At 59.0% G+C, this 10,971-nt stretch overlaps 1 protein-coding gene across 6 annotated transcripts in view; it reads left to right on the forward strand.

The window, feature by feature from the left end:
- The window catches only part of USF1 (upstream transcription factor 1), a 32,034-nt gene extending 21,845 nt beyond the window's left edge, over positions 1–10,189 (forward strand). For 3 of the 6 annotated variants that reach the window (XM_030541946.1, XM_030541947.1, XM_030541948.1), the window contains exons 4-11: positions 203–321; positions 1,841–1,942; positions 3,245–3,443; positions 4,236–4,323; positions 4,682–4,740; positions 6,348–6,442; positions 8,401–8,529; positions 8,966–10,187. In XM_030541946.1, coding sequence (XP_030397806.1) covers positions 203–321; positions 1,841–1,942; positions 3,245–3,443; positions 4,236–4,323; positions 4,682–4,740; positions 6,348–6,442; positions 8,401–8,529; positions 8,966–9,055 — 881 coding nt within the window. In that variant the 3' untranslated portion in view covers positions 9,056–10,187. Of the gene's footprint in view, positions 1–202; positions 322–1,840; positions 1,943–3,244; positions 3,444–4,235; positions 4,324–4,681; positions 4,741–6,347; positions 6,443–8,400; positions 8,530–8,965 lie in introns of those variants that run through there. The other 3 variants (XM_030541949.1, XM_030541950.1, XM_030541951.1) reach the window with 3 other exon arrangements.
- Positions 10,190–10,971: the final 782 nt, after the last annotated feature.

The following is a 10,971-nucleotide window of genomic DNA, read 5'->3' on the forward strand; positions in this document are numbered from 1 at the left end:
GCTCACTCTTGATCTCCAGAGAAACGGATGGTCCTGCTTGTATCTTGCTCAGCTGTTGGCCTCAGCAGCCCAGGACCTGTCATAGAAGCTGGGAACTGTCTGGCCAGGACAAGGCTTTGGGGGTGGGGGCTGGGGAACCTTCCATGGCTGCTGCCTGATGATTTCTTCCCTGTCATGTGCGCCCCTGTTTTCTTTCCTGAAGGTGCAGTGGCGACAGGCGAAGATCCCACCAGTGTTGCCATTGCCAGCATCCAGTCGGCGGCCACTTTCTCCGACCCCAACATCAAGTATGTCTTTCGCACAGAGAATGGCGGGACTCAGGTATGCCTGCACGGCTTCCCTGCAGCAGCAGCTGTCTCCAGTCTCTCTATCTCCTGGGGGGAGACACCCTCAGGCTGGGTGGGGGTGACTCTTCCTAGACCTGGCAGTGCCCTGCTGGAGGGGTGCAGGATGAAGAGATGAAAAACAGCCCCTGTACTCCTCATGTTTGCTCCTTGACCGTATGCCAGCCAGTGCGGAAAGCTTGCAACTCTGTGAGCAAACCTAAGTGCACAAGAACCTAGTGTCCAGTCTAGCTAGGCCAGGTCCCTCGTTTGCATCTGTGCTGGGCAAGATTGCTGTGCCTCTAGGAGGGTCAGTGCACCATGTTGGGGAGTTGGGCCTCCTGATTCTGGGATGTCCGAGGCACCTGGGTTACCACCAGTGCAGCTGGGGATAGGAAGAGAGGACCAGGCGACAGACGCATGGGCAGGGGAAAGGAAGGAGAAGTGAGGGCTGCAATGCAGCGCTCCAGAAAAGCTAAATATCCATGGTCTGGTGCTCTGTGCTGAGCCTCTGCTGTTCCTCTGGGCGCTGTCACGAGCTGGAAGCTCCCCACCTCTGCATGAAAGGCAGATAAAAGAGCATGATATGTCGTGCATTGCCCCAGGTGTTAGGGGTGGGGAGGAGCTCTGCATGGCCATGAATGGGAGAGACAGTCTCCCTGGCCAGACCTGGTTGGCACTGTAAGGAAATCTGAGGCCCTGCCTGAGGTCTCTAGGGAGTCTGGCTGCAGTCTACAGGCACCTACTACGGGGCTGGGGTGACCTGGGTAATGATTTGTGCAAATGAGGCTGCCACCAGCTGGTTTGTGGCCAGGCGTAGAAACAAAACCTGTCCCAAACTGAGACTGGGAACAGCTGCCAACTCTGGGTTAGTGACATCTAGGCTTCTCCTCCCACCTGCGACACAGGGCACTTGCTTTGATGAAAGCCCGGAGAACCATTGGGCCATGAACAGCATCGCATGGCACTGGAGTTCCTGGATCGAGCACCGGGGTAGACTGATGGCCAGATTGGCATTGGGCATGGAGTGTATTAGCAGGGACTCGAGCTGGGCAGCAGTGGGATCGAATAGGGACTGTCCCTATGGGCAGGGGGTGTACTCTGGTTAAGTGCTGTAATGCCACTGCAGGGCGCTAGGCTGGGGCCCAGGGCCAAAGCCCCGCCGTCCTTGCTCTCCATTCCCATTGCCTTATGAAGGGACATGAGGCCCTGGGGCAGGAGAGTGTGTGAGGCCAGCGGACGAGTTCCGCAGTAGGTGGCTGCTCGTGTGTTCATAGCGAAGCCTCATGAACACAGCAGAGCTCAGCCAGGGTGACCGGGACGCGTGCGCGTTCGGGCAGGTGTGCACGCACATGCGGTAATCAGGGCTTTCCCTTCGTCCTGCTCCCTTGTCCGTCTTGCTGCAGGGCGGAGTGGAGATGGGTGGGGGTGGGAGGGGAGAGGTCCTAGTGCTGCCTTTTTTCCATCCCAGACAATGAGACCCAGGGCGTGAACAGCCTCTTGGCTTTCTCCCCTAGGTGATGTATAGGGTGATACAGGTGGCAGAGGGGCAGCTGGATGGGCAGACGGAGGGCACGGGTGCCATCAGCGGCTATCCTGCAGCACAGTCCATGACCCAGGTGAGTGGCGCTGAGAAGGAGCCGTCATGGCGACAGGAAGAGGTGGCGTTGCAGGTGCCTGGCAGGCTGGGGAGGTGCCAACGCACCAAGGCCTGTACTGCCACTCACTCAGGGTTTGTCACGTCTATCCCAGGCCTTGGTAACGCCCCTGTTCAGGCCAGAGACTCTGGTAGTGGATGGCTGACCAGTTTTGCGGGCTGGGGTGGTTTGGGGGGCAGGGCCTGGGACGTGGAGCCTTTCACCTCCCAGCTCCAGTCTGGCCCAGGTCAGTGTTACCCAAAGTCATTCTCCCAGGGATGGTCACGATCCTGTTTGTGGCTCTTGGCCCAGTTCTTTGTGTCACTGATTGGGCCATGTTGCCCAAACTTTCCCTTCCAGCAGGAATCCCTCCAGGGCAGGAGGAGCCCTTGGGGTCAGACACTGGCCCTGGCCATTCTGTGAGCGCATAGATGACTGCGGTCTGCAGGGCTCCCTTCATTGAGCTTGCGAAACAGAGTCTGGGGTAGGGGTCGCTCTACATCAGAGGTTCCCAGTGGTTTGTTCCGAATTTCCCTCTTTGGAAATTCATGTCCCATGTGCACTGCCCCCACAGCCGCCCTCTCCCTGCAGTGGTCTAGGGCGGGTCTCAGCTGCCAGGACCCAGCTTCCTGGCCATCTAGCTCCTCCACTGCGCAGGAGAAGCAGATGGAGTCGTGCTGAAGGGCCTGGCTCAGGAGGGGAAGTTGAAGGCTGCACCCAGTGGGAACTGCTCCCTCTTGGACCTCAGCCCTTCAGTACCACGCTGTTCACATCCCCTGTCTGGGGGTTGAGGGTGGGAAGCTCTTGGACTATGGGGGAGAGGCTCTGTCATCAGGGGCAGCGTGTGGGGCTCTGTGCCCAGCGGCCACCTGAAGGAGGGATGGGGGGGCTCTGTCGGCAGGGGCAGCACGCAGGACTCTGTTCCTGGGGCTGTGCTGAAGGGATTGGGTCGGGAGGAGGTCGTCTGGCTTGGGGGTCAGTACTCCCGGGGTGCAGCCTTTTGCTGTGCACTCAGAGTCCCCACCAGCCTACCCAGCAGAGGAAGGGAACTGCCCACTGGGGGCTGTGGCAGTGTGGGAGCGAGGCAAGCAGGGAGACCACCCACACAGAGCCAAGCCTGCTTCCCCTGCCAGGCATAGCCCCCTCCGTACACCAGCCCTGCAGTGTGGTCCCATTGGGTCCTGCGCCTCCCTGATAACCCCGTCCTACCCCTGGGGACCCACTCCCTACAGTTTGGGAACCTCTGCTCTAGATCTCGTTTTCCTTTGCCCCTCTCTGCTCCAGGCTGTTATTCAGGGTGCATTTACCAGCGAAGATGCTGTTGAAACAGAAGCCACAGCCACGGAGACCCACTACACGTACTTCCCCACGACAGCCGTGGCAGACACCAGCACCTCTGCTGGTGCAGGGACCACGGCCACCGCAGTGGTGACCACCCAGAACTCAGAGGCCCTCCTGGGGCAGGCCACACCCACTGGTACAGGTTGGATGACTTGGGGGCTGGGACCGCGTTCTCGGGGCCTGTCTCCCGTGACTTGCGCAGCCTGCTCTGACGTGGGTCAGCTGTGGAGTCCTCCATGCTGACGGTGCAGCCTTCTGCTGCTACCACGCCGATGGGCTTCCCTGGCGTGCCGGGAACTTTGACTCCCCGGCTTGCAGGGCTGCCCAGCCTCAAGGCTGCCTTAGAGAGCAGGGACCTCTCTCCCCTTTACGCCAGCACAGAGCACCCCAGAGCGGGGTCGCTCTGCCCAGTGGGGCTCAGCTCGCTTTGTGCTGGGATGTTGATTCTAAACTGGTCAGTTTGGCTCTTGCTCCTTCTCGGTTTCACTCCCAGCTTCTCCCCAAAGCTGTTTCCAGCAATGGGACTGTTTGTTTAAATTCAGAGAAGACACCTCAATGCTGATTCGAGTTGGCTCTGTTTGTCCCCTCTTGTTTCTAGACTTAAATCCTGCCCCTTACAAATCTGTAGCCTCAGAGGTACTGAGGATTGCTGCCTCCCACTGACTTCTGGGAGTTATGTCTGCTTGGTACCTCCCAAAACCAGGCCACAAATTGAGCGTCACCTAAACCCAGAGGTTCAAGCCCTGTTTGTTGCATCCAGAGCAGCTGCTGCCGATGCATTTCCCTCCGATGTCCAGATACGCTGGCAGCGCATGAAGCAGTCACCCCAGAGATGGGTCAGCGGTGCTCCCTCGCCCCACGCATACGGCTTTCTCTCTCACCTTGTGCGAACGTTCCCCTTGTGATCCCATCGCTTGTGTTTCCAATTGTTCAGGGCAGTTCTTCGTGATGATGTCACCCCAGGAAGTTCTGCAGGGCGGAGCTCAGAGATCTATCGCGCCCAGGAATCACCCCTATTCTCCGTGAGTGTTTGTCCAGCCCCATGCTTGGCTTCTAACCCCGCTTTCCTCCTCCTTCCCTAGTAGCCATCTTTCTTATGTCTCCCACTTGTGGGGAGAGTGGGAGCCTTTGTTCTGATCTACAGCTATGGGGAGCAGCTGTGGGCTGATCCATGGGGCTGGAAGTCGGGATTTTCCAGTTCTGTTTCTGGCTGTCCCACTGGCTTGCTGTTTGTGTATCGTTACGCCACTCCCTGGCTCAGTTACCCTCTCTGTAAAACAGCTCTACCCTGAGTAAAGCGCTTGGAGATGTGCCATGGGGCTTGTCGTTCAGTGCGGAGCATCTGCGTTACACTGCCTGGTGGGGTTGTTTGCTTTTCAGGAAATCCGAAGCTCCTCGGACGACCCGGGATGAGAAACGCCGAGCACAACACAATGAAGGTAGGGGCAGGGGCCCTGGGGGTTGGGGAGGTTGGGGTTTAGGGCAGAGAGATGCAAGAGCGTCCTCCGTTGCCAGCAGCTTTAGATCCCAGGGGAATCTTGCCTTCAGAAGTAGATGTAAGGAGCAGTTTCCCTTGGTTAACTCTTGATCTGTTCCCACTCAGATGGAAAAGCTCTCTTAAGATGGAAAGCACATACCAGTGGGAGCACTGTAGTTATCAGCCCCGGAAATCCACAGCTAAGAAGTTTAAACTTAAAACCAACTAAGTCCTTTGAAAATCTGGACGTGCACAGGTAGGGCACCCAGCCAGGCCTTAACTCTGCCTCCAGCCATCCCTTCGTAGTTCCCCTCCTAGCTAGGGCTGACCCTGAAAACCCTGTGTGTTCCCCACCTCTGCAGGCTCCCTGTAAGATGGTACTCTGGGAGCAAGGGTTTGAAGGCGCTCAGGCTACAGCTGTGGGCATCTTAAATGTGGGCACGCTTCTGTCCTCGTCCCATCCCTAGCATCGTTCGGCGTTGGGCCTTTCGGAGGACCTCTGGATGAGCTGCTGCCCTTGTGGGTAATAAAGAAAGCTCTTTGCTGTCTGTCGCGCTGGCTTCCTTTCCCAGGGCAGGAAGGCCCGAGGTGGGCCCAGGGGGCTCGTGTGTGCACGTGCCCAGCTCTCAGTGGAACCGGCAGCGCAGGGCATTCTAGTGAAGAGCAGGGGCCCTCTCCTGTGGCTCTCCGCACACAGCATGAGGCTGTACGAAGGGCAGAGCTTGCGATCCCAAGTGTAGGACTCAAATGTCTGCAGTCAGGGAAGTGGCATGTTCTAGACCAGTGGTTCTCAACCTGCAGCCCGTGGGCTGCTTGTGGCCCATCAGCACACAGCTGCAGCCCATGGGATATACTCAAACCACCTAGGTAGTATTGGATGCAGCCCACATAACACATTGTGGGTCGCATATGGTAAATGGGTTGAGAACCACTCTTCTAGACAGACATGGTGTCTCAGGTTCCTCCCCCAGCCTTAGGGCACTGGAGGGCAGAGTTAAGGTGATTTGGGTGCCTGGCCTTTGTGTTGTCTGTTAAAGGGTTGGGCCTTAAGCTTAACTTCAGCTCCGGGTTTCCAATGACAGTGTTCTCCCAGCATGACAAAGCGGCTGTGCCTGCTCCCTAGACAGGGGGCTTTGTTCCCACTGCACCAGACATGGAAGCATCCCAGCAAGGGAAAGGCTTAATCGCTCCTGCCCCACCTGTTGGGCTCTTTGTCCTAATGAGTCTAATTAGCAGTGTCACCCCAATGAGCCTGGGGTCCCATCTCCAGCCCCGACCCTACTTTCTCCACCCTTCCCCTCCGCAATCCAACCCCCACCAGATCCTCTGCCGCCCTACTCCCATTCCTGTTTTCTCTCTCCTCCCAGGATCCCAGCTCCAGCCATGGCCAGGGTGGGGGTAGAGTCTTCCGTCAAGGAGGGCCGTGTTCAGCTCTCAGGGCACAGCTCTTGCTAGGGAAACTTGGGCTGAGGTGAGGGTAGCTGTCTGCAGTCCCAGAGGCCCTGGGGCTGGGGTTCCTGTAAGCTTGGGAACCTTCCTGAAATTCCATCCCCTCTTTCCCCACCCCAGTGGAGCGCCGACGCAGGGACAAGATCAACAACTGGATTGTGCAGCTCTCCAAGATCATCCCGGACTGCTCCATGGAGAACACCAAGTCGGGGCAGGTAAGGGAGCCTCCCTGGAAGAACTGGTCACGGTCCAAGAGCCGGTATAAGGGGGCCAAACTGCACTGGCTGCATTTCCCTACGCCAGTGTCGAATTCAACCCCCCTCTCTAGAACCAGGTGTTTCCAATAGTTCCCCTGGCCTGAGCAGGTGGCTGGGGGGCGCTGTGAAGAGTCCTTTTACTGGTAGGTCATTGGCTGAAATCTGCCTCAGACTGACAAGCCCCAATGCTCTCAGATGTTATGCAGTTTAGCAGCTGTTCAGATGCTCATCTACCTCCAGGTTACTGTGCTGATGGCACAGAACTGGGCTCTGGAGCCTGATTAATTGAAGAACAGCTCTGAAATCTCTAGTTCTCACGCTTGCAAAGAAACTTTTCATAGAGGGAACTGCTGGTGCCAGGGCTGTCAACTGCCCTGTTCATCCCTATGGGATGTTAACCCTGAACCCTAATGATGTCAGCTGTAAAGGTCACTGTCACTGCTGTCAGTAGAAACCCCTCCAGCTCCCTCTCCTGTGGCCAGGCTGGCCCTGCTGGGCTGTCAGAGAGGGGATCGCTCCCCCTGACTCCTCCAGCTCCCTCCCCCTTCTCCAGGCTGGCTGTGCGGCATTAGCAAGAGGGTAAAAAGCAGCAACTGACTCTTGTCCCTGAAGTCAGCAGACATGAGGGCAGGGGACTGGACTCGATGACCTCTCGAGGTCCCTTGCAGTCTATGAGTCTATGGCCCTGGGCAAGGAAATGCAACGTCTCTTCCTCACTCTCCCTGGCTGCACCAGGGCAGGAAGGTCCATCCCCAGCTGTGTTCGCTGATGGCTGGGCAGCCCTTTGCAGAGGGTGATGTTCCTGCTGGGTGAAAGGGCGAGCGGGAGAGCGAGGAGAATTGCTCTAAGCCCCAAGTGGCTCTGGAGTGACGGAGGGAGGAGGATTCTGGGTCCTTGTGTATGGAACTCCCCTCCCCCACCGCAGTGCTGGGCTCAGGGCTACGTGGCAAGACCGTTTTGTGTCCCTCCCGCAGCATCGCCCCACCCCCGCCGTTCCCCATTCCAGGTGGTGGTTCGTGCGCTCAAGACACTCGAAGCCGGTGTGTAGCTCTGCCCTCGGCGCCTCCCGCTGTAGGGACGGGCCCTTGTGTGCGACACTCGCTGTGCGCTGCTGTCAATGACTGCACAAGGGACCAGGTGACAGGGAATCTGAATTAATGAGTCCAGCCCTCCCGGCCTGCACACCCGCTGCAGCAGATTAACCAAGCACTGGGAAGCTAACTGACTTCAACAGGTGCAGATCCCTGCCTGGACCCTGGATTCATTCCAGCCTGGCTCACTTGATTCCTAGTAGCACTAGCTTGCTCGGGGTGGGCGTTGAGTTGTATTCATTGCTTCCACATGGGGGCTGCGTTGCTCTGATTAAACCAATTTACAACCTAACTGTAGGTGGGGGGCAAACGTTTCTGTGCAGCCCTGTCCTCTGCCAGCCCGCAGCCTAGCATGGCCATGGTCATGCTCGAGTGCAGCCCCCTTCCTGCGTGCTCAGAACTTGTGGAGAAGCCTCCTCCAAAGGGGTGGATTGTGCAGAAACCCTTCTGTCTGCTCCCAGGTTCGGGGCGAAGCAAATCCCTGTGTGGGGTGCTTGTCACTGAGAGCTGGGCTCCTGGCCCCTGGGGCTGGCCAGGGGCAGAGGCAGTGAGGAGCTGTCTCTGAGGCCCTGTGCGCACACAGACTTTCGCCACTTTAGCTCCAATGTGAACGCTTATTTCGGTTTAGTTTAAGCCTGTTGCTGATTGGATTAAGCAAAGCTGCAAGGGGAGAATGGGAGCATCCATACAGGGCCTTGCATTGGTGAAAGGGGTAAGAAAACCTCAGCTTAGCAGGGGCCGGACTGATGGTTCCCAGCCAGCCCCAGTGGTGATGTCCTGCTGCTCTGGCCCACGTCCCTTCCCAGCCGTGTCTCTGTTCTGCAGAGTAAGGGAGGGATCCTCTCCAAAGCCTGTGACTACATCCAGGAGCTGCGGCAGAGCAACCACCGCCTTTCCGAGGAGCTGCAGGGCCTCGACCAGTTGCAGATGGACAATGACGTCTTGCGGCAGCAGGTCAGTGTGGGGTGCCGCTGGGGGCCAGCTGGCCCTGGGCAGCCATCCCCGTTTGGCCCCCAGAGCCAATCCAGCCCAGCTGGAGGGGGGCTGGGAGCAGCGGCCACCTGTCTGGTGTGCCATGGCTAGAGGGCGGGTGACTCAGCTCTGATTCTGCTGCTCGTTGGCCTCCTTGCCTGGCAGCTACAAGCACTTGAATGAGCCACAGGAACTGGGCTCCTCCTTCAGCCCAGACTCAGGCAGAGCCTATCCTGCCGCTGGGCAGAGGAAGGGGCTGTGCCAGCTCAGCACTGTTCCTGTATCCCGTGTGCCTGGGACAGCTGTAGGGGATGGGTCGGGGAAGGAGCTTCTAGCCCACTCCGAGGAGGCAGCACCCACCTCTGGCTAGGGCAGGGCCGGAGCAGGTCCCCAGCCTGACGCCCTCTCCCCCTTCCAGGTGGAAGATCTCAAGAACAAGAACCTGATCCTGCGGGCGCAGCTGCGTCAGCACGGAGTGGAGATCATCATCAAGAACGACACCCACTGACTGGCGAGGGGCGTGGGGGGAGCAGCTGAACCCCCAGCCTTGGGGTCTGCCAAGGCACAAGGCGAGGAGGGACCCCCCCAGTCACGACTGCCCACAGGAGGTAGCTCTCGTCTGCCGATGCTCCTGAACTGCAGCGCCTTGCTTTTCCTGTACAGACCCGAAAGCAGCACCGTCAGCATCCTGGGGCTGAACCCAGCGCTCGGGCCTCCCCTCAGAGCTCCCCCCGAGCCTGGCCCAGAGCCTCCGACTGCCCTGCCTCCCCCTAGAGCTCCCACCCAGCCTGGGCCAGAGACTTGTCCAGCTGCCCCCCTCCCCGGCGGAGCTGGTTTGAATAAAGAAGCTGACGCTGTCTCTTTAAGAAGTATTTTTATTGCTGCGGTGGAACGAACTGGTGTTCTGCTCCCGGCGTGGCCCCCGCTTGTGGGCAGCCAGGCAGGATGCGCGCGTGGGCCTCTGCGCCCAGTCACGATGCCGCGCATGCCTGTGTTTGCCCACTGCTACGTCTCCCCTTGGTAGCTCTCCCGCGCATGTGCACACGATCTCAGGCCTGCACAGGAGCATGTGCACCCATCAGCCCCACGCACCCGGCCCGCGTATCCTCTCTCCCGCGTGCTGTCACCGCCGGCTGAGCAGGCACACACGCTTTGTCTCGTTTCACCCCTTGCCTTGACTCTCCTCCCCCCAGCCCGACTCAGCTTTCCCCCCTCCACTCCTACAGGGAGCCGGTCACTTCTCCCGGAGCCGGCTCCGGCACCCGCCCCCACCCACGTGCTGCCTTTAGCCGTTCCTCCCTGGTGCCCTCACCACCCCCAGCGTGGGCTGTTTGAGCATGTGCCATGGAGGGCAGCTACCAGCACTGGGGAAACACCGCTGTTCCCCGGGTGTGCCCTGGGCCCCGGATGCTGTCCTGGAGTGCGCTAGCCTGCCTCCAGCTAGCCTTCCCCGCAGGTGCTGTCAGCCGAGCCACTGACCCTTTCACTGTGGGGGAGGTGGATAGCATCATACCGGGGGCAGCACCTGCCCCCCCCAACCCGCTCCCATGGCTGGCACTGCCTGGCTCTGCTGGTCTCTGACTTTTTTTAATTCTCTGAATTTAAAAAGCAGAATAAATAAAAATAGTGATTTGTTTTTCCATGTGTTGCTGCTTTTATTTCACTGGCAGGGACCCCCCAGTCCAGCTCTAGAAGGGGTGGGCGGGAGAGGGGGCAGGACCTCTGCTGCTACCCCCTCCAGCCCCCGGGACTGGGCTACTGAAGCACAGGGCCAGCTCACCTGCAGGGCCACTTGGATCACTGATCTGCAGTGCATGGGCCCCAGAACTTTTCCTCAGGAGGGTCCCCATGTAGGTCCTGATTCCGCCACCCAAAGGCTCACGAGGATGTCCCATAACTCCTGAAGAGGGGTGCTGGATGTGAGCTGTGCAGTGCGAGGGGAGGGGGAAGAGCCTCCTTTGGAGTGGGGCTGGAGTTACACTGGGGTCCTGGAGGTGTAACTAGGGGAGAGGAGGGGGCTGTATTGCTTGTTGAATCTGCCTTTGGGGCTATGGGCTGTCCTGCAGGGCAGCTGGTGGCTCTGGGCTGGTGTCTGTGGGTTGGCAGGCTTGGGGCCTGCTGCTGCTGTGGTGGGGTTAATGCCCAGTTCTGGTTTACGGTTAGATGGGACCTTGCCCGTGCCTGTGACCGGGAGGTGCAGCTCTGGTGCACAGCAAGGGGCCTGTCTCTGCCACCCAACCACCCCCGGGGGTGTAGTCGCTGTGCAGGCAGGCTCCGGGTATTGCTGACTCGGGTACCAGAGATGGGCCAGGCCCTTTAACTAGGGGAAACTCAGGCTCTTAGTGGGGACAGATCTCCCCACCCCTGGGAGAGCTCCTGCACAGGAGCCAGGCAGCAGCCAAGGATGCAGCAGTAGCCAGTGTC

Source organism: Gopherus evgoodei, chromosome 24 (assembly GCF_007399415.2).
Source record: "Gopherus evgoodei ecotype Sinaloan lineage chromosome 24, rGopEvg1_v1.p, whole genome shotgun sequence".
NCBI lineage: Eukaryota > Metazoa > Chordata > Testudines > Testudinidae > Gopherus > Gopherus evgoodei.